General features: G+C 41.7%; 1 protein-coding gene across 5 annotated transcripts in view; it reads right to left on the bottom strand.

Moving 5' to 3' along the window:
• LOC145353312 (glutamate receptor ionotropic, kainate 1) overlaps positions 1–20,420 on the bottom strand; it is a 304,940-nt gene that overhangs the window by 105,824 nt on the left and 178,696 nt on the right. For all 5 annotated transcript variants that reach the window (XM_080203956.1, XM_080203958.1, XM_080203957.1 and 2 more), the window contains exon 5: positions 16,662–16,715. In XM_080203956.1, coding sequence (XP_080060082.1) covers positions 16,662–16,715 — 54 coding nt within the window. The remainder of the gene's footprint in view (positions 1–16,661; positions 16,716–20,420) is intronic.

Genomic DNA, 20,420 nt, shown 5'->3' with positions numbered 1-20,420 from the left:
GAATGAGAGAGCGTTAAGCACAGGTTAAACAGATGTGTATTGTCTCCAGACAGGACAGTTAGTGAGATTTTGCAAGTCCAGGCAAGTTGTGGGGATTACAAATATTGTGACATGAACCCAAGATCCCGGTGGAGGCCGTCCTCATGAGTGTGGAATTTGGCTATCAGTCTCTGCTCAGTGACTCTACATTGTCATGTGTCGTGAAGGCCACCTTGGAGAACACTTACCTGAAGATCAGAGGCCAAATGCCCTTGACCGCTGAAGTGTTCCCCAACAGGAAGAGAACACTCTTGACTGGTGGTTATCGAGCGGTGTTCATTCATCCGTTGTCATAGCGTCTGCATGTTCTCCCCAACAACCCCCAAGACAGAGGGTGGTTGTTTATCAAACTGGAAACGTGTGACCAGTGGTGTACCTCAGAGACCAGTATACTTTCTGTAGTATATTCCAATGTTTCTTTATATATAAAACATATAAATGTATAAACATATATAAAACAGTATGAATTTATTAACGCACTTAACTATGTTTTGTGGCTGATGTTGTGGCTTCACACCACAGGTATGGTGTGAAGCAGGACTTTAACTGTGATGAGGAAGTGGGAATGGAGACAGGGGGGTAATTTTGGACTATTTGCTTGCACTATCCCACTCCCGTGCCATTTTCCTCGAGACAAGGCTGGATTGGGAATGTGGGGGGAGACACAGCTTCCCATTTGGATTTGGCAGGTAGCATGTTAAAATAATTTAAAGGCTAACTGGAATCTTCCAGTTAGGCCCTTGGCATTGTCAGGGGTATGGCGGGTTTCATGGTAGCTGTTGGGTCCACTGTTATTAGTTATTTATATTAATGATTTGGATGAGAATTTAGGAGGCTTGGTTAGTAAGTTTGCAGATGACACTAAGATTGGTGGCATAGTGGGTAGTGAAGAAGATTATCTAGGATTGTAATGGGATCTTGATCCATTAGGCTAGTGGGCCAATGAATGGCAGATGGAGTTTAATTTAGATAAATGTGAGGTGATGCATTTTGGTAGGTCGAATCGGGGCAGGACCTAATCAGTTAACATAGAGCGATAGGGAGAGTTATAGAACAAAGAGATCTAGGGGTACAGATTCCTAGCTCCTTGAAAGTAGAATCACAGGCGGACAGAGTGATGAAGAAAGCATTCAGCATACTTGGTTTCACTGGTCAGAACATTAAATACAGGAGTTGGGACTTCTGTTGAATCTGCACAAGACATTAGTAGGGCCACACTTGGAACATTGTGTTCAGTTGTGGTCACCCTATTATAGAAAGGATATTATTAAACTAGAAAGAGTGCAGAAAAAATTTGCTAGGATGCTACTGGGTCTTGATGTTTTGAGTTATGAGGAGAGGCTGGATAGACTCGGACTTTTTTCCCTGGAGGCTTATGAGTGATGTCGAAATCTATAAAATAATGAGGGGCATAGGTAAGGTAGTCAATGTCTTTTTCCAAAAGTAGGGGAGTCTAAAACTAGAGGACATAGGTTTAAGGTGAGGGGGGAGGGATGTCAAAGGGTCCATGGGGCAATTATTTCACTGAGTGTGGTGAGTATCTGGACCAAGCTGTCAGAGGTAGCAATGGAGGCAGGTATAATTTTGTCTTTTAAAAAGTGTTTGGACGGTTACATGGGTAAGACAGGTATAGAGGGATATGGGCCAAATGTGGACAATTGGGACAAGCCTAATGGTAAAAACTAGGTGGCATGGACAGGTTGGGCCGCAGGGCCTGTTCCCATTCAGTAAGCCTCTATGACTCTAGAAGTCTCAGATGATCAGGCCACTCCCAAGGATAGAGTGATGCTGATGCATCAGCTTCTGGTTCAATTGACACACACAACAGGATTTTATTTTGTTCTCCAAATCTTGATCCATATTAGGCTGCCAAATGTATGACCTGGCTAGACCTTCCATTAATGAGACAATTGGATGTGCCTCATGGATTTCATCCAATGACCAGGGGGTAGGACATCCAGAGTGGACCCCCAAGGAATGAAACCATCATGAGCATGTAGCCCATCTTTCCGCCTTGCATTTGGTCTCAGCTCATTATCCTCTACAGCCATACGCCATTCATGCATCAGGAATTTCTTCACCTTAGATAAGATAAGATCCCTGTTTGTCCATTGCTCAATTTGTTTAGCACTTACTGGAGAATGTGAAAGTCTCTCAAGTAAGAAACTTGTCTCCAGAGGGAATAGCAGCTAGGTTGGCACATCAGATAAAGGAAGATGAGCCAGTGCACCTGCATTTGCATTGTTCTTTTCTGCCCTACACACGATGTTATTAGTAGGATGACAATGTGAGAGCCTAGCACTGTATTCTTGCTGAAGCCATCGGAGATATGCACTTAGGTTCACTGAAAAGACTTAATAATAATTTGTGATCAGCACATATATGAAGTACGACCATACAGATGCTGATGAAACCACGTTCTAGCAAAAACAACAGTTAGACCTTCCTTGTCTAACTGAATATCCATTCTTAGCTGTTGTCAGTATACTTGATGCAAAACCAGTTTATTTTTCTGACCCATCCTCCATCATATGGCTAAGGTATTGAATAACTTTTTTGTTTCTGTCTTCACGGAGGAGGACGTGAATAATTTGCTGGGTGTTAGCGATGGAAAGGTGGTAGGACTGGAGGGTCTTAATGACATTACTGTTACTAGAGAGGTGGTGCTCGACAGACTGGAGGGGCTGATTGTGGACAAGTCCCCAGGACCGGATGGAATGCATCCGAGGGTTCTGAAAGAAATGGCGGAGGTGATAGTGGATGCCTTGGTGGTTATTTTCCAGACATCGCTGGATTCCGGGGAAGTGCCGGATGATTGGAAAACGGCTAATGTTACGCCGTTGTTTAAGAAGGGTGCCAGGCAAAAGGCGGGGAATTATAGGCCGGTTAGTTTAACGTCTGTGGTAGGTAAAATGTTAGAATCTGTCATTAAGGAGGAAATTGCGAGGCATCTTGAAGGGAATTGCTTGATAGAGCAGATGCAGCACGGTTTCATTAAAGGGAAGTCGTGTCTGACAAATTTACTGGAGTTCTATGAGGATGTGTCTAGGGCGGTGGATAGAGGAGAGCCGGTGGATGTGGTCTTTCTAGATTTTCAGAAGGCGTTTGACAAAGTGCCTCACAAGAGGTTATTGCAGAAGGTCGAGGGACATGGAGTTGGGGGTAGGGTGTTAGCGTGGATAGAGGATTGGTTGTCAAATAGGAGGCAGAGAGTGGGGGTCAATGGGTGCTATTCGGATTGGCGGATGGTGACTAGTGGAGTGCCCCAGGGGTCGGTGCTGGGGCCTCAGCTTTTTACCATTTATATAGATGATCTGGAGGAGGGAACCGAGTGTAGAGTGTCGAAATTTGCTGATGACACCAAGATTGGGGGAACGGCAAATTGTGCGGAGAGTGTGGAGAGTCTGCAGAAGGATCTAGATAGGCTGGGCGAATGGGCCAGGAAATGGCAAATGGAATTTAATGTTGGCAAGTGTGAGGTGGTCCACTTTGGTAGGAAGAATGGTAGGAAGGACTATTACTTACGGGGCGAAAAACTGCAGCAGGCGACGGTGCAGAGGGACCTCGGGGTCCTTGTGCATGAGTCGCAAAAACCCAGCTTGCAGGTGCAGCAGGTGGTCAGGAAGGCAAATGGGATGCTGGCCTTCATAGCGAAGGGGATTGAATATAAAAGTAGGGAGGTCTTGCTGCAGCTGTATAGGGCATTGGTGAGGCCGCAGCTGGAGTACTGTGTGCATTTTTGGGCGCCGCACCTGCGCAAAGATATTTTGGCCTTGGAGGGAGTGCAGAGGAGGCTTACTAGGCTGATACCGGAGTTGACGGGGTTGAGCTATGAGGAGAGGCTGAATAAACTGGGCTTGTACTCGTTAGAGTTTAGAAGAATGAGAGGAGATCTCATTGAGACGTATAAGATGATGAATGGGATGGATAGGATAGAGGTGGAAAGACTCTTCCCGCTCAAAAAAGACAATAGGACTAGGGGGCACAGCCTCAAGATAAAAGGGGGGCGGTTTAGAACGGAGTTGAGGAGGAACTTCTTCACTCAAAGGGTGGTGAATCTCTGGAATTCTCTGCCCGTTGAAGTGGTGGAGGCTGCCTCGCTAAATATTTTTAAGATGCGGGTTGATGGGTTTTTGATAGGAGAGGGGATTAAGGGTTATGGGGAGAGGGCGGGAAAGTGGAACTGAGCAGCGACAGATCAGCCATGATCTTATTGAATGGCGGGGCAGGCTCGAAGGGCTGGATGGCCTACTCCTGCTCCTATTTCTTATGTTCTTATGAGAGGGTACTGCCCCAACACAATAAAGCACAATAAGACAGAATGAGTTATGTGTCTTGATCAAAAGGTACTAGCAGATTAGTTGATCTTAGCAATGCTTTCACATCCTTGAAAGATTTCTCTTGTGCTGGCCTCAATTTCTATTTGGTTTCTTCGTAAATATTAGATACAGTGGAGCCAACACTGTTGAAAGGTCTAGCAAAAACTTCCTGTACTAATGTATCATACCCAGAAATGACCTGAACCCTGACATATTCTTGGGATTTGGAGCTTCCTTAATAACTCAAAACTTTTTCCTCCACAGTGGGTGGACCCTGCCTTGTGATTCTGTGACCTAGATAGTCCACACCCGGTGTCTGGAAAATGCATCTGCTACACTTCAGGTGCAGTTATACTTCTGAAAATCTCTAACACTTAGGGCCCTATTTTACCATTTTGATTCTAAGTGCTGGGTGGACTTAAAGCTGGGAGTGTTTCAGTTAGACCAGTTCTCAGGCACCCCCATTTGTACTCTGCCTGAAAAAAATAGCAGTAGTTCCAAATCGAACTGCAGAAGCCCATGGGCAAGGCTTAATGCATCTGAAATCCTGCAGCTCCGATCAGCGACTCCAATTGAGCATACAATAGAAAAAAAAGATAGAATGCAGCTCCCCAGTCACATCCCTCTTGACCAGCTAATGCCTCCCCCTGACCCCTACAGACATTACCCCACCACCCCCCCCCCCCACAGCATTACTGACCTCCTATCCCCCCTAGTCCCCTGCTACCCAGACTGATGACAGGCCCTTCCCCCCCACTAATCTCAATTAGAATGGCAGTGGACGTCCGCCCGCCCCCCCCCCCCCCCCCCCCCCACTGACCTCAGGCAGAGTAGCAGTGGACCCCCCTTCTCCCTCACTTATCAGACAGAATGGCAGTGGATTGCCCCCTCCCCTCCATTCCCGCCACCTCCCCCCCGCCAATCTCAGGCAGAGTGGCAGTGGGCCCTCTTTCACCCTACTGATCTCTGGCAAAGTAGCAGGGCCCTCTTCCCCCTCACTGATCTCAGGGAGAGTGGCAGCGAATCCCTCCTTAACCCCACCCCCATGATCTCTGGCAGAGTGGCAGTGGAGCCCCTTCCCCCCACACCACCGATCTCAGAGAGCCATTGGAAATCCTCTACCCCCCCAAACCGACTTCAAGCAGGAAGCCTTACCTTCTCACTAACTGGACTGCCCAAATCAGACTTTTGTCAAGCATGTCTGTTTCGCGCTGATTCTGGATGGTGAACATGGTGGTAAAGAGGAAAGAGTTGGTAAGGTTGGGCATGCAGCCTATTAAGTCAATTGAAATACATGCAAATGTATTTAAATGCCCATTGCACCCGTTTTGGGCAAGTCCTGATCGTGGCTATTTTTGCACCTTGGGGTAAAGGGAAACGGGCGCGAGGGTAGTCGCAGATTGCGCTACTTGCCTCTCGCCCGACTTTACCAAGTTTTCATGCCCGAAAATGGGCGCAAATTGACTCGGGCCCTTGATCTAGGTTGCTGAGGGGCTCCTCAGTTTTCAGGTAATTAAGATGTCATCCAAGTAAACTGCAACATGAGGAATGCCTTATAACAGATTGCCCTATGAAAGCTCGCTGGACTGGAGGATATCCCAAAAACCAGAAGATTGAATTTGAGCAAATCTTAATGAGTCTCAATCTTGACATATTGCTCTTATCCTCTGCTAGTAAGAGCTGCTGGTAGACATGACTCATGTCAAGCTTTGATAAGATCTTTTCTTCTGCAAGGGTTAAAAACAGACCTTGCACCCTCAGCAATGGGTAAGCGTCCAACTTGGAAGCCTGATTAATGGTAAGCTTGTGATCTCCAAATGTGTACACAGTACCATCTCTTTCAAGAATGGGGACAACTGGAACTACCCAATATGATAACTGAAAGTACCGAATGATTCCAAAACCTTTATAGTCATCCCGTTCCTCCTCCACTTTGCCTTTCATAGCATAGGGCACCCTTCTGGGCTTGAAAAAGCAAGGAGCAGCCTGAGGATCTATGAACAACTGCCATTGAATGTACCCAGTTCATCCTTTAACACCTCAGGGTGACATCCTCTATCACCTGTGTGTGCTTACTCTCACCCCCGTTCAACAGAATTTTTCCGATGCAGTCACACTAATAAACTAGGTCGTTTCCCTTTTACCATCAAGAGACATTCTTTTGCTTCTTGGCTGTTGTGCGCAACGTTCACTCACAATCAAGAGAATTGAACCATTTTAGCCTTATCTGCAATTCCATTTGCCACGAAAAAGTGTTCTAACCTTTCCACATATTCAAGATCAGTCCCTGTTCTCTTCCACAAGCTCACTGATAGTCCTGAACATTGTCATGGTGCTGCTAACTTGTTTCTTTGGTAAAGCTCATGAGACCCTGTTGGTTTGAACCCTCAAACTGCCTGCAAAACTAGCTAATCACTGTGCAAGTCTTTGTGCTACCTTGCTGATAGTTGAATTGTTCTGTTCCACTTATTTCTCCATTTCTTTTTTAAAGTGCTGTTTTCCACTCCTCACCAAAATGATGTGGTATCCTCAGCCACAAAAGGGAGCCAAATGTATTAATATATTCAAACTGCTTTATAAATAAAGAAATGTTAAAATAAAATACAGCAAAATTTCAGGACAAGGAACAGCAGCTCATACACACGTCCCTTGTCAAACCTGCAAAGCCTGCATTACCAATGACGCCACTGTGCACAAACGTTACAGACATCAGCAAATGCATTTAAAATAAGATGCTTATTGTAACACTCTGTAACAGTACCCGTTAACTTAACCTGCATAGCTTGACTCTAATGTTAAAGTCACGTTATTTACACTGCTTTGTACAGTAGCCTGCTAATTCTGTCAAGAGAAATTCTAATCTAAACCTCTTTGTATCATCGTTTGCTGTGTTATTGTTCAAAAAATGGACAGTTCTATAATATGATGCCTTGAAGATCAGAGATCTCCAATGACAACATATCATTGTTGCAACACAGTTTATTCCTTGACCATAACTTAGAACATAGAACATAGAACACTTCAGCACAAACAGGCCCTTCGGCCCACAAGTTGCGCCGATCCTTAGGGACTTCTTAGGGATTAGTTTACACTTATTCCTCATTCCAGCATCATGGCCCAATCTCTTTCTAGTTTGAAGAGAAGGCATTTTTTCCTCTGTAGTATCATATTGTCAGGTACTAGACGGTCAGGTGTTGTGGTCAGTGCTTACAATGTAGTGCCTTTACTTGACATGATAAACACTGGGGGTGGTGGAAGATTTTGGAATCTTCAGTAGTTCAATCTAAACTGTGAAGGCAAACGTAGAATGACACTTTTTTGGTCCAAATGTCATAAATATCAAATATGGCTTTTATGAAACTGAGGAGCATTTTATTTTATATATTATGAATAATGCACTTTATAAACTAATGGACATTTACCAGATCAGACAGTGCTTCACTCAACATTGTAGTCTTCAATTATATCCAACCACTCTCCACCGAAGCCTGCAGGAACTTTCAGTTCCCTGTAGGTGCCATTTCTTGCAGCACTTCAATGTGCTCTTCTTGGCTCTGTTATGAACATCATTAAATCCTTCTTGGCACCAATCCAGGAACTGCTAGATATTTCTTCAGTTTCTCAGTAACCTTATGCCCATGCTCTGTGGTTGGAGGCAATGCAAGCTTGCACTAATTATGCTCAACCTCTTTCTTTACTTACATTATCTTTCTTTGTATTAATGGCACCTTCTCTGGTTGTGGTACACCCATGTTTATCAAGGATGAAGGAGAAAAAGAGTCAAGGTCTCCAGCAGTGCCAAATTATATTGCCACTCAGATAGCCCAGGTAGCAAAGGATAGAACTGGAGTGAGATTTTGTATGCGTACAAGCTAGCATTTAGAGACACACATTTGATATTGTGCAGCTCCAATCCAATAACCATAGTTTAAGATTGTTCCTATATATACGTGCACAGGTAAATCCCCAGGCACTGAAAGCAATTAAACATTCAGCTAATATCCAATTACCAGTTATCATGTGTAATGCTAAGATCTAATGCTAATGAAATTTACACATTATTACCAAAATTACCATACCATCCCTCCACAACCAATAATTCCCAACTCTCCTCTATGCTATTATTAAGTACAGGGCTGAAATCCCTCGTGATTTTTATCAGTCTCCTTCAGTATCTATGATGCAGGACTAGAAGAACAACCTAGGAAATAACCGTCATGCCAGGTCTTAGGAGTTTCTGGGAATTTTTCCAATCTGAAAGGCCAGCTTGATGCTGAAAACATATTCGTCTGACAAGGAAAATTGCTTGGAGATGGAGCCATGTGCCAGGAAGCCCTAGGCCAGATGTTGCCACTCCAGTGGCAAAATTTAGACTCTGGGAAGTGAGGCACACTTCATATTGAGGTCCCAGTCCAAGGAACCAATCTGGATGTAAAGAAAATAAGATTATTTCTTTAAACGTCTTTGGGGATTGTTTCCTTCAGATAGAGAGCCAAAGGGAGCATCGTTGAGGTTGGAGGGCCCATGGGGTAAAGTCCCCTTCTTTGCAAAGCTAAAGGGTTTTGTGTTCTTATGTATATGAGGCAGATGCACTGGAAAGACAAGGATGTATGGGTAAATTAGATGCCATTTCACTTTTCCTGCAAAACAGCACACTCAGGGCTGGTGGGCACCATTAGGCAAAATGCGAGAATTATTATCTGAAAAAGCTGAGCCATTGTCGTGAAGATTGCTCTGCCAATGCACAATGTATTGCCAAAAGTTAGTAGCCTCAGTTTAGCTGGGAGAATTTTAAGGAAGGTCCGTTTTACAGAAAATCTTCATCCTCTCTTTTTGTTGTAGAAAAATCATATGTGGATTTTGTACTCAGCATACTAGTAAGTGGAATTTTCTTCCATAATCTGACTGGCATCAAGCATGTTGAAGTCAGTAATAGTGTCAATTAAAGTTGAAGTTAAAACTTTCTCTATTCTGGTTTAACATATTCATTTAACCAGCCTCAAAGTATCAGCCCCAATTACATCAGTGTGATCACTTTTTGCGCTCTACAGTTCATAACCTCATGCCCATTAAAATCAACGTGATCAAAAGCACAAATTACGGAGCCAGAAAATCCAGCTCATTATTTTATCGCTTCACTCCAGTCATTCTAGTGGCCCTTTTGTTGTGAGACTGTCAACCAAGTGACAAATTCTGAACGGTTTGGAGCCATGGCCTCACACTGACAAAGAGACTATCAAGACCAATGCTGACAGCTGGCTGTAGCAGGAACCCTTCAATCCGTTAGTTTAAGCTGCAATCAAACGTAGACTATAAAATTAAAAAGTCAGTGTGCCAACACTACACTACCCCATTTCCCAAGACCAATACAACTTGCTAAACCTTTCTTCTCAATCACAGAGCTTGCAGAAAATTACTTTCCAAGTGCATTAAGATCTATTAATTGTGTAATAGTAAATAATTCTATATTTATGCTTGAATATTCAATTTCTTGCTTTCTTGCAAGTGAGCACAAACCAAAATGTTTCAAAGGGTTAACATTGACTGCGATCACTGGTGAAAAATTCCAAGTGCCTGTCAGAAATGAAAATAAGCTTTTCTGGTGGCACAAAAATATGAATGATACACAAGAACCACCCTGTAATTTACATATGTTCTGACAGGACTGCAGGTTATTTATGTTTCTTCCAGAGTTTGGGCTGGTATTCTACGTGATTTATTACAGAGAGATTGAGCCTGTACTGATGATCAGAAGGGTGTCAATATATCACTCTAATAGGTTTAAGAGCAACATATGTAGCAGTAATATATCGCCAAATACATAGCTCCTTGCAGTGCACCTCCTAGACTAAGGTATGACGATATGTTATTTATGGCCAATACGAAGCATTCCAAAATGAATACCACTAGTTATATTTTAAAAGAACAGAACTAGATAAGAATTTTCAAATGTCCCTGATAGAGACATTGTCCATTTATTAGGTTAGTTTGCTGTATATTAATAGACACAATGCAATAAAAAAATGTTCCTTAATGAATTATAATTGTAGCCTTACAAGAATAGGCTACATGGCAGAATCCTGTGTAGCTTGACACTGACATGGGGTTGTGTGTGTGTCCAAGATGTATCAGGGTAAGTAGACTTCTGTTGGTGCAACCCTAGATACCAAAGTGGGTGGTACTGATTCAAACTTTGTGAAATAAATTAGTTATAATTGAAAAAAATATAATTCACCCTGTACAGCCTATTGTGTGAGGATGAAGGAATGGAGGTTTGTGAATGTCACTGCTCCACAGGGGACAGTATTAATCATTGGTTTAAGTGTTAAAGCACAGGGAGATACTCTGTGGACAGTATGGAAAAATTATTTAATTTCCATACCACTGATGTATTCAGCTGATCTCATAATATATAGAGTTAGGATGGGACTGTGACAAAAATAGATCAGGTTGCATTCCAAAACAAACAGAAAGATGCCCCTCTAATTTAGACGCCAGTAGGGACAAAAATATTTTCAAAACTTACAGTGAAAGTTAGGAGTGAATGCACATACATTAAGGGTTGGATTTTCTCTCTGGAGCCAGAATCTGAGACTGGGATTGTTTCTGGGACTGGAATTCGCCCTGGGGGGAAGCAATCAAGCATTGTGATTGTCACAGGGATGGTCCTATAATTGGCCTGGAGACAAGCTCACCATTCAATTAAAGATGATAGCTGAGTTTTCAAAACTAGAGGGCTGATCAAGGGCTTTTCAGCTTGAAAGGGGCAGCAGGCTGCGATGTAAGGTAAGAGATAGAGGCACACTCTCCAACTTTTTAAAATGGCCTTTGCCACCAGGGCCTCTAAGGCCGTCTGTAGCGGGCCTTATTTAATTGGTTTCAGGTGACTCTTAATGAGCCACGTTAGCTACCTGCCATGAATGGGTGGAGTCTATTTGCTCCCAATTCCACCTCTGTAAATTGGTCTGGAGGTAAGGTGGAACTGAGGAACCAACATGCAGGCCAATGACACTATTTTTAGCTCCCGCCCACATCTAATCCTACCCTTGGCAAGTGCTGAAAATCCTGTTCTATGTTCCTACCCTTTGGAATATTTGAATCATTTCAGTGTGGGCTTGGTTTGGTGTATAATGGCACTGTGCTGATGAGGGAACTATTCAATGTAGTTCTTATCATTTTCACCTTGTTATTGCTAGGGGCATTAAAGAACACTTCAAATTTAAGAGATCAGTTCCCTGTTGCAAACAATCAGAGAACAACAATTCCAGCTGCATCTAGTCAGTTTGAAAATGGGACAACTTTTAATTTAAAAAAAAATCAAGTAGCATCACAGTTGTGCTTAAACTGTCCCAAATACCCACCTGAAATATATAATTGCAGCAATCTTGGAAAATTTGCCATGGCCAAGAATACAAATAGCAGCCAGTGGGCACTAAGGGAGATGGACATTTAGCCCTCCTGGCAGAGAAAGAAATAGTGGAGAAGTAGTTTGGAAGGAAATGTATTTACCATCACAACTTTATCCCAATTTTAACTTGATATCAAAATTGCAAATTTGTTCTATGAAGCTTGAGGGAGGGCCCATGTTACTTCAGATTATGTGACTTGTTAATTGGCCAAATCTTCGGGGGTACAGGCCAAGATCCTGGTTTGGATCACTAAGTGGGCCCTAAATCTCCCGCTTTATGGTCAGCCAATATCCTTGGTTTCACGTGTAATTACCATTTGCCAATCTGAAATAGTGCAGAGCTGAAAAACAGTGGCAGTCTAAGGAGACTTTGGGGGCTGTAGATCAATAAAATTTCATGATCAGGTACAGAAAATAATTAAAAAGCCAAATAGATTGCATGCATTTATGTCTAGAGGACTGAAATACAAGGGAGTAAATGTCAGGTTATTCAAGGCCTTTATTCCACCAGATCCAGAATACTATGTTCAGTTCTGGGCACCATACTTTAAGAAGGACATATTAATTTTTGCTGGAGTACAGGGTAGATTTACAAAATAAATGGACTCCAAAATTTCAATTATAAGGAGTGATTACATAAATTAGGATCAAACTAGGGGAGGGACCTTCTGGCCCTCCCCAGGGATGCGATCCTCAGTTCCCACTGAAGTCAATTCCCACCAAGGGTTTCCTGTCAGTGGGATTGGGGTGGGCATGCTGTAGACTTTGACAAGACTGGAAGATCTGGAAGAGCTGTCTCCACCATGGGAGTGGGAGGGGGCTGAGTTGGAAAATTCCAGCCTAGTGTTTTATTTCCTGGAATTTCTAAGGGTAAGGAGTGATTTGATTGAAATTTTCAAGATAGTAAGGGGAACTGAGGAAAGATAGAGGGAGACTACTTCCATTGGTTGGAGAATTTTGGACAAAATGGGGTATGGGCTAAAAATTGGAGCCAGGCTGTTCAGGAGTAAAGTCAGGGAATACTTCTACACATAACGCATGGTAAGGGTTTGGAATTCTCTTCCATAAATAGCAATTGATACGGGTTTAATTGTTCATTTTAAATCTGAAACTAATCCATTTTTGCCAATTAAAGATATTAAGGAATATGGGCATTGGTGGGTAAATGGAGGTAGGTCACAGATCAACCCTGATCTCATTGAATGCTGAAAAATGCTTGAGGACTAAAAGACTGATGTGGTTCCTATGATTCTATGACTGCCATTTTTAAATATGGGCAACAATTATTTAAATCCAGTAAGTGCCGATAATTGCATTTGGGAATATTTAAAGAATGGATCTATTTTAATCAGAGGAATCAACTGGAATCTCCAAGAGCTATCATTCAGATTAGCTCCAAAAGTTATGAGGAGTACCAGGAAAAAATAAACACTGGTCCTGCAGATCTGCAAAGGTTGCATCTTGGTGAATGTTCAAGGTCCACTGGTCCTGTATCTTCACCAAGGATGTCATCAAAGAAGCCAGATGCCCAACAATTGTCCTGATCCAGTGCAAAGCAGGAAGGACTGCTTACTTTAGTCCCCCTCAACCAACCTATTCACCCATCTAAAGAGAAATATATAATTACAAACCCCCTTATCAAAGCTTCAAATGAAAATTGGCTGGCCAAACTTTTATATGAGTGCAGGTCAAGATCTTGATGTGGACGCCATATCAACCAGTTCACCATTCAACAACCAGTCAGTATTCCTGGTCTTCACTATACCTAACATATACTGACCCAGTTACGAAGTGTCAGTCAGTTATACCACCACACTGTTCTAAATTTGTTGGTGACTTGTCAGGAATGGGAAGAAGCTCTATCCCATCTGACTATCCCAGAAACTTGGCAGTAAGTCCTAATCTGGTGTCTCAAGGTTGCAGGTTGGGTTTCTGGTCCTTCTGGCATTCTGCTGGAATAGTGGTACAGATTCTTCGGGCCACTGTGAACAGCGTTTTTATTTAGAAAAGAATATTTTTGCATTCAAATGTTAACCTTTTATATTTTCCTTTTCGGCGAGCAAGAAATATTACTGTAATTTATTCACTTGTTCATCTTTTGTTGAATAAATTCACTTAATAGTTTCAATCTAAATTACAGTGTCACACTGTTGTATCACAGCACATCTTGAGAGAGGGACAGAAAGACGCTTTGCAGGCATAGGGAAAATTCTAACAGCTCAGGCACATAATAGAAAGGGTGTTCTGTTCATTATCCTGGAATTATAATTTTACTGAGAGCTACTTGGATATCGAGGCTGGCAAATGTACTTGGGAAGGATTAGTAAATCAGAATTCACCTACTTGAATAATCCAAGACATAAAGCATAAAAAGGAAGAGAAGACTCAAAAATATAATTACAGTGAATCTCATGTTTTTTGAGGGTTAAGAACAAACTAAACCTATTGTTATTGCATGCTGCTAAATTACTGATGAGAAGAAAAGTCTCGTCAGCATTATGGTGACGAAGCCATAGATTAGCAATGTTGAGTTCATTAATTCCAGCATTCTTGATGTTTAAATAGACCTTGCAACATTTTACAAAGGCTCATATGCATGTGTGGTGTGTTTCCAAATCTCATTCAAATCCTGCATTGCAGCAGAAGCTGCAGACTGCTTGATTTTTCTGATAAGCAGTCTGCTACTAAACTCAGTTACAATGACTACACTGGGTACAAGAATCAGTGCTGTGCTTTCACTGCAGTTAGCTGCAGAAGACAAGAAATGTACTCATTTTGAAGTAAGGTAATGTGCCACATTCTATGAGGTCATATGGGTGCAAAGATTTTCAAGCCTACTGTCCCAGACACAGTTGTTGAGAATCCTGTGCTAGTTATTGCAGATAAACAATGAAGACTATTTTTTCAATGAAGATATCTGGACACAATCAGAGATCTGCCAGTTGCAGTGCCAAAAGTCATAAAATGATCCTCCAGTGCATTTGTCAGCATCTGGGAAAGAACTGGCGATACATAAAATATCAGCTGTTTGCTGTCTACAGATATGCCAAGGATATGATAACAGAAAGAATGATTTAATTCTTTTCACTAATGACTATTGGCCCAGGCATGGTGAAACACTGATTAGGACTGTTGTCTCACAATGCCAGTTACCCAATTTCAATTCTGGCCTTGGGTGATTGTATGTGTGGAGCTGGCACATTCTCCCCATGCTCTGTTTCTGTGTGGGTTTCCTTTGGGTGCTCCGGTTTCTTCCAACAGCCCAAACTGTGCAGGTTAGGTGGATTGGCCATAGTAAAATTACCATTTAATGTCCCAAGATGTCTAGATTGATGAATTAGCCACGATAAATTACGGGAATAGGGCGGGATAGAAGAACTGGGGTAAAAAATTCTGTTAGAGAGTTGGTAGGCTGAATAGCCTCCTTCAACACTATAGGAATTTTATGACATACAAAGTAATTGACTGTAAGATCATAAGACGTTGTAGCAGAAGTAGGCCATTTGACCCATCAAGTCTGCTCCTCCACCACTCAATGATGACTGATCTGATATTAAAGTCCTCAACTCCATTTTCCCACCTTATCCCCATAATCCTTGATTCCCTTATTGATTAAAAATCTCTCTTGAGAGATAAAAAAACTCAACCTTGAACATAATTAACAACGTAGCCTCTAAAGCACTCTATGGTGAAGAATTTCACAGATTCACTACCCTCTGAAAGAAGAAATTCCTCCTTATCTCTGTCTTAAATGGCTGGCCTCTTACTCTGAGATTATGCCCTCTGGTGCTAGACTGTCCCACACAAGGAAACAACCTCTCAACATCTACCCTGTCAAGCCCACTGAGAATCCTATGTGTCTCAATAAGGCCACCTCTCATTCTTCTAAACTTCAATGAGTACAGACCAAACCTATTCAACCTCTCAGAAGAAAATCACTTCATACCCAGGATCAACTAGTGAACCTTCGCTGGACTGCTTGCAATGCCAGTGTATCTTTCCTGAAACAAGAGGAACAAAACAGTGCACAGTATTCCAGTTGTGGTATAATTAGTACCTTGCATAATTTTAGCAATGCTTCCCTACTTTAGACTCCATTCCCTTTGAAAAAAAGGCTAACATTCCACTTGCCTTCCCTACTATCCATTGAACTTACATGCTGGCTTTTTGTGATTTATGCACATGGAGCCCCAAACCCCTCCGTGCTGTAGCTTTCTGCGGTCTTCCTCCATTTAAATAATATTCAGCTCCTCTATTTTTCCTACCAAACTGCACAATCTCGCGTTTTCCTACATTGCATTTTACTTGCCAAGTTTTTGCATGTTTGTTTAACCTGTCTATGCATGAAATCTTACTAAAAGATTGCAGAGCGTTGGTTCTGGTGCAAAAAACAGAAAGGTTCCTGCCGGTGGTGCCGACACGTTTTCAGGCAGAATCTTATGCCTCACTAGTAATCATTTTAAGGCAACACAAGAAGCATGCAGCAATTTGCCCACCCCACAACAACTTAACTGCTGTAAGCTCTGGGGAGCGCTATATAAACAGCTCCCCAGCACTCTTCAGCACTTGTTCCACAAACACTGCAGGGGATGGCAGCTAAGAAGACTGCACCATGCTTTTTGAAAGAGGGCCTCACCAGGATACTGGATGGAGTGGATGAAAGAGTCCTGACCCTCCCCCCTCGATTCCTCTGGGACTACCACCCAAGGGCAGAACACTCAGCAGGTGCATCAATACATCTCTCACACCCTACACTCGAACACTATGGCCACATCTCCACACATTGGTCTCTATCAACTCCAGTTGACGCAGCATGTGGACCCACCAGGGTCTCGGTGGCACTAAACGCCTGCATGTGTCTGAAATAAAAATATCATTAAAAAATGTTGCCTTACCAGTGTAGTGAAAAAATAATGATAATATTCAGTCATCATTCCCATTGAAAGGATCTGCAAAGGAAACAAACCAGTATTAAACAAAAATAAAGAACTTGCTCTTTATATAGTACCTTTCACAACCACAGGATTTTGAAATAAAACTTCACAGCCAAGGAATTTCTTTTGAACTTAGTCAATGTGGAAATAGCAGCTGACAATTTACACATTAATAAGATGTGTCAATCAGCTGCAAATGACCTGGTTCATTTGTTTTGGTGGTTTTGGCTGTGGGAAACCAGGAAACCAAGAAAACTCATGTGCAGTTCCTCGTGGTGCAGAATTCTTTTTCATATCCACTGGAAAAGTGGCCAGGTTAAAAATATAATTTGAAAGGTAGCACAACACATCTGGGGTTTCAGTACAAGTTGGAGAAGCCTGTTCATTAGCATAATACTAAAACCGGACGGGCAAGCAAGGAGAGTTGATCAGCTTGACGGGGTTGGGGGGGGTGCAGTAGATGCTCTGCAGCACTGAGAAACATGGAGACATCAAAGGGACATATAATACAGTGGGTATAATACTGAGGAAGCCATGACCAATATATTGGTGGTCAATTATGTAAACAGGGAAGCCAAAAGTATAGGCCAAGTGAGTAATGAGCACATTCAGGGATTATAGTACAGGAGAAGCCAGGTTATGGGGTGAAAGTAAATCTGGGAGAGTGATTGGGTGACTCAGATGCTGCTTCACATTTGCAATGTTCAACTGCAGGGAAACATAAACCATTTTTAATATTAATTGTTGGTGTATTTTAGCTCAATTACAGATGAGATTTTCCCATCCTGCCTGCCATGCAATCAGAAATTCCAGCCCAAAGTCAACAGACCTTTGGATGATCCATCAAATTTTCCATCCCACTCATAAAGATTTCCATCGGGGCATGACTGGAAAATCCTGGCCCACATTTTTGAAACCAAAGTATTGCAGCATTTAACATTGGAAAAGACAATCACATTGCCGCCTCCAAGCACAACTGGTATTGTATCCAAATATTGACATATTTATAATGAACTCTTCTATAGACAGAGCCTGACATGAATTTTGAATTAGAGTGCAACAAGCCATCCATCATTTTAAATACATCACGTAACAATCATTCCACAGCAGCAGTGTTCATCATGAAACATTTATTCCAAAAATAAACAATGACTCTTTCAGATAATGTCAAGTATATTTAGTTTGAAACCTCTGTTATCAAGATTAACAAATCAGCCTGCAATTGTGATGTGAACATTGGTCATTTTGCTCCCTTGGCAGTTATTGTGCTTGTGTCAGCTGCAGTGAGTCCAGCTTCGTTGAGTCCATGAGGATAACCCCGAGTTTAAAGCTGTCACAAGGATGCTACAAATTAGGTTATGGTCTCATTTGTCTGTTGTATGCTTGCCATTGCTTTGGGTTGGACCTCCTACCAGTCAGCTAAAATGTCCCATTCAAAATGCCAGCGCCTGCTTAACACATGCAAATCTGAGTTCAGGACTTAGGCCTAGTCTGAAACTCTATTTTCACAACTTCAGCACACTACTCATAAAATTCTATAGAAGACTCAAATCCGGGGCAGGAATGATAAGAAGGGCATTATTTCTAGTGTCATTTAAAGGCATCAGCAACTGCTCTTAGTCAAGTCACCAGCGTTGTGGGAAATTCTTTTAGATGGTCTGATTAATTTAAAGACTGAATCTTTTCATTAAACATTTCATTTCATAAAGACAAAAAAAATTATTCAGTTCAATGAAATTAATTAGTTTTTATTAAAACATTGAAATGTTAGAATCAAAAACATTACAAATTAACAACATTCAAACAATTACGATAGGACAAGACAAATCTCATTTTGGCCAAAATGGGAGATCAATGGTTCCACCTACACAACTAATGCGCTACCAGGCTTTCACAAAAGATCCCAGATTTCATGCCAGAAAAGAATTGGTTGTAGTTTTCGTTAACAGATTATATAGCCCAGTACTTAATTAAAAGCAACTGAATTCATTAAATGTTCTGTCAATCTAACAATGGCATGTCATTTAATCAATCATATTTTGACACTTTCAAGTATTGATCTGTCATTCGTCTGCCTCTTTTATGGAATTCTTTCCCAAAAATGGCTTCTTTTGATTCAGCATTTCTCTGATCAATTTCAACTGGTTCTACTGAAGGCACCTTTGTCTATTGGACTTATTCCCCTGGCTTAGATATGCATTGGTAATTTACTTCGTTGCATTATTTGTGCCTGACTTATGCTGATATCTTTCATGAATACATCTTTCATTTTGATGGCATGTCAAAAACATTTCTTAAAGACATTATTAAGATGTCACTTACATATTTTGTATTATTCTCAAACCAAATGTTAAAACATTAGCTGCTAATTATCCTCATGTTGGGTATTTAGAATTAATCAGAATTCTCAACTCAACCAGGTTGTTCATTTTGGCTGCTAATGTGTTGCTTTACTAGTCTTGTCCACTGACATTACATTTTCCAGTCTTTTTTTTCTTACTGACTACACTGAGATTTTGACCAGTGGCTGCTGGCAAATGTCAGGTTGTTATTATGGATTTGTTGCTGTTTGATCCATTGTGGGTGGAAGAGTAACAAACAAGAGCCCCAGAGCTCTGCCACTTCATGGGAAAGAGGGTTAGGAGGGAAACTTTTGGGAAACCTCACTCCAACAGAATGGCCAAGAAATTCATACCTGTAGATCAGTGAGGAACAGAATATCAGGAGGCTCTGTGTTACTGACGAGACTGCCGTACAGCAGTGTCCCAGCACAAGGTCAAATAGGAACCATTAGAGCATAGACATTAAGGTCAACAGACATTAAAAAGACTTTAGGCACCGGAGAAGGAGTTTCAGTTCTGTCAAATACAGAACAATCGTTAAAATCAGACTTCCTCCAGCCCTCAATCAAGTGACTTTATGGTCCAGCAGGCATTCATCTGAAAGGTCAAAGTTCAGTTGAATGCTGAATTTTAAGAGAAGTCACAGAAACTTTGTATCTGGTCCACAACGAAGAATGTTCACTGATAATCAAAAAGCTTGCACAGAACGACAATTCATCTCCAGAGTTGATGAATTGGGAATCCTCGTAAAATCAGGCAGAAGATTCCACGGGAAAGCAGATGAAGGAACCATATTTAAGGCAAAAATAAACGACAGCAGTTGCCTTGTCAATATTCCTGTTGAGAAGCTTGAACAGGAGAAACAAATCTTGTTGAGGATGTCGAGTCACATACCTCATTGACTACAAAATTCCCACCAGTAGCAACATAGAGGTGAAATGATATCCGACAAACACAAAAAGCAGATGAAGAATGTACTAAAATTATGGAATGCTATAACAATGGGTGGTCAGAACATGTTGCAAACAGCCTCATCCTGAGATAAAACATTGAGCAATACAGACATCTCAGAGTTTGGAAGAGTTGCCAATTTATAATGGCTGGTTATACCATGAGTCCTCAGACTCGAGGTGTTTTAGAGAATTCAGAAAGGATACCTAAGCATTTTGAAGTGTTATTCTAGAAAATTCAGTGTGATATCCAAGAATCTCAAAATCTTGAGAGGAAATAGTTTTGAATTGCACCACCTGTGAAATCCATCACCAAGATCAATGAGAACCATTGACAGTATCCTCATTTCTTTCTGGACCATGGGAACATCACAGAGTAGACATTTTCAAACTCAAGGGGAAGACATCGCTTATAGTTGTTGATAATT

This window comes from Carcharhinus amblyrhynchos, chromosome 15, assembly GCF_965287045.1.
Source record: "Carcharhinus amblyrhynchos chromosome 15, sCarAmb.v2.hapA, whole genome shotgun sequence".
Classification (NCBI taxonomy): domain Eukaryota; kingdom Metazoa; phylum Chordata; class Chondrichthyes; order Carcharhiniformes; family Carcharhinidae; genus Carcharhinus; species Carcharhinus amblyrhynchos.
The sequence above is the reverse complement of the archived record's forward strand: the minus strand, read 5'-3'. Positions and strand labels throughout refer to the sequence as shown.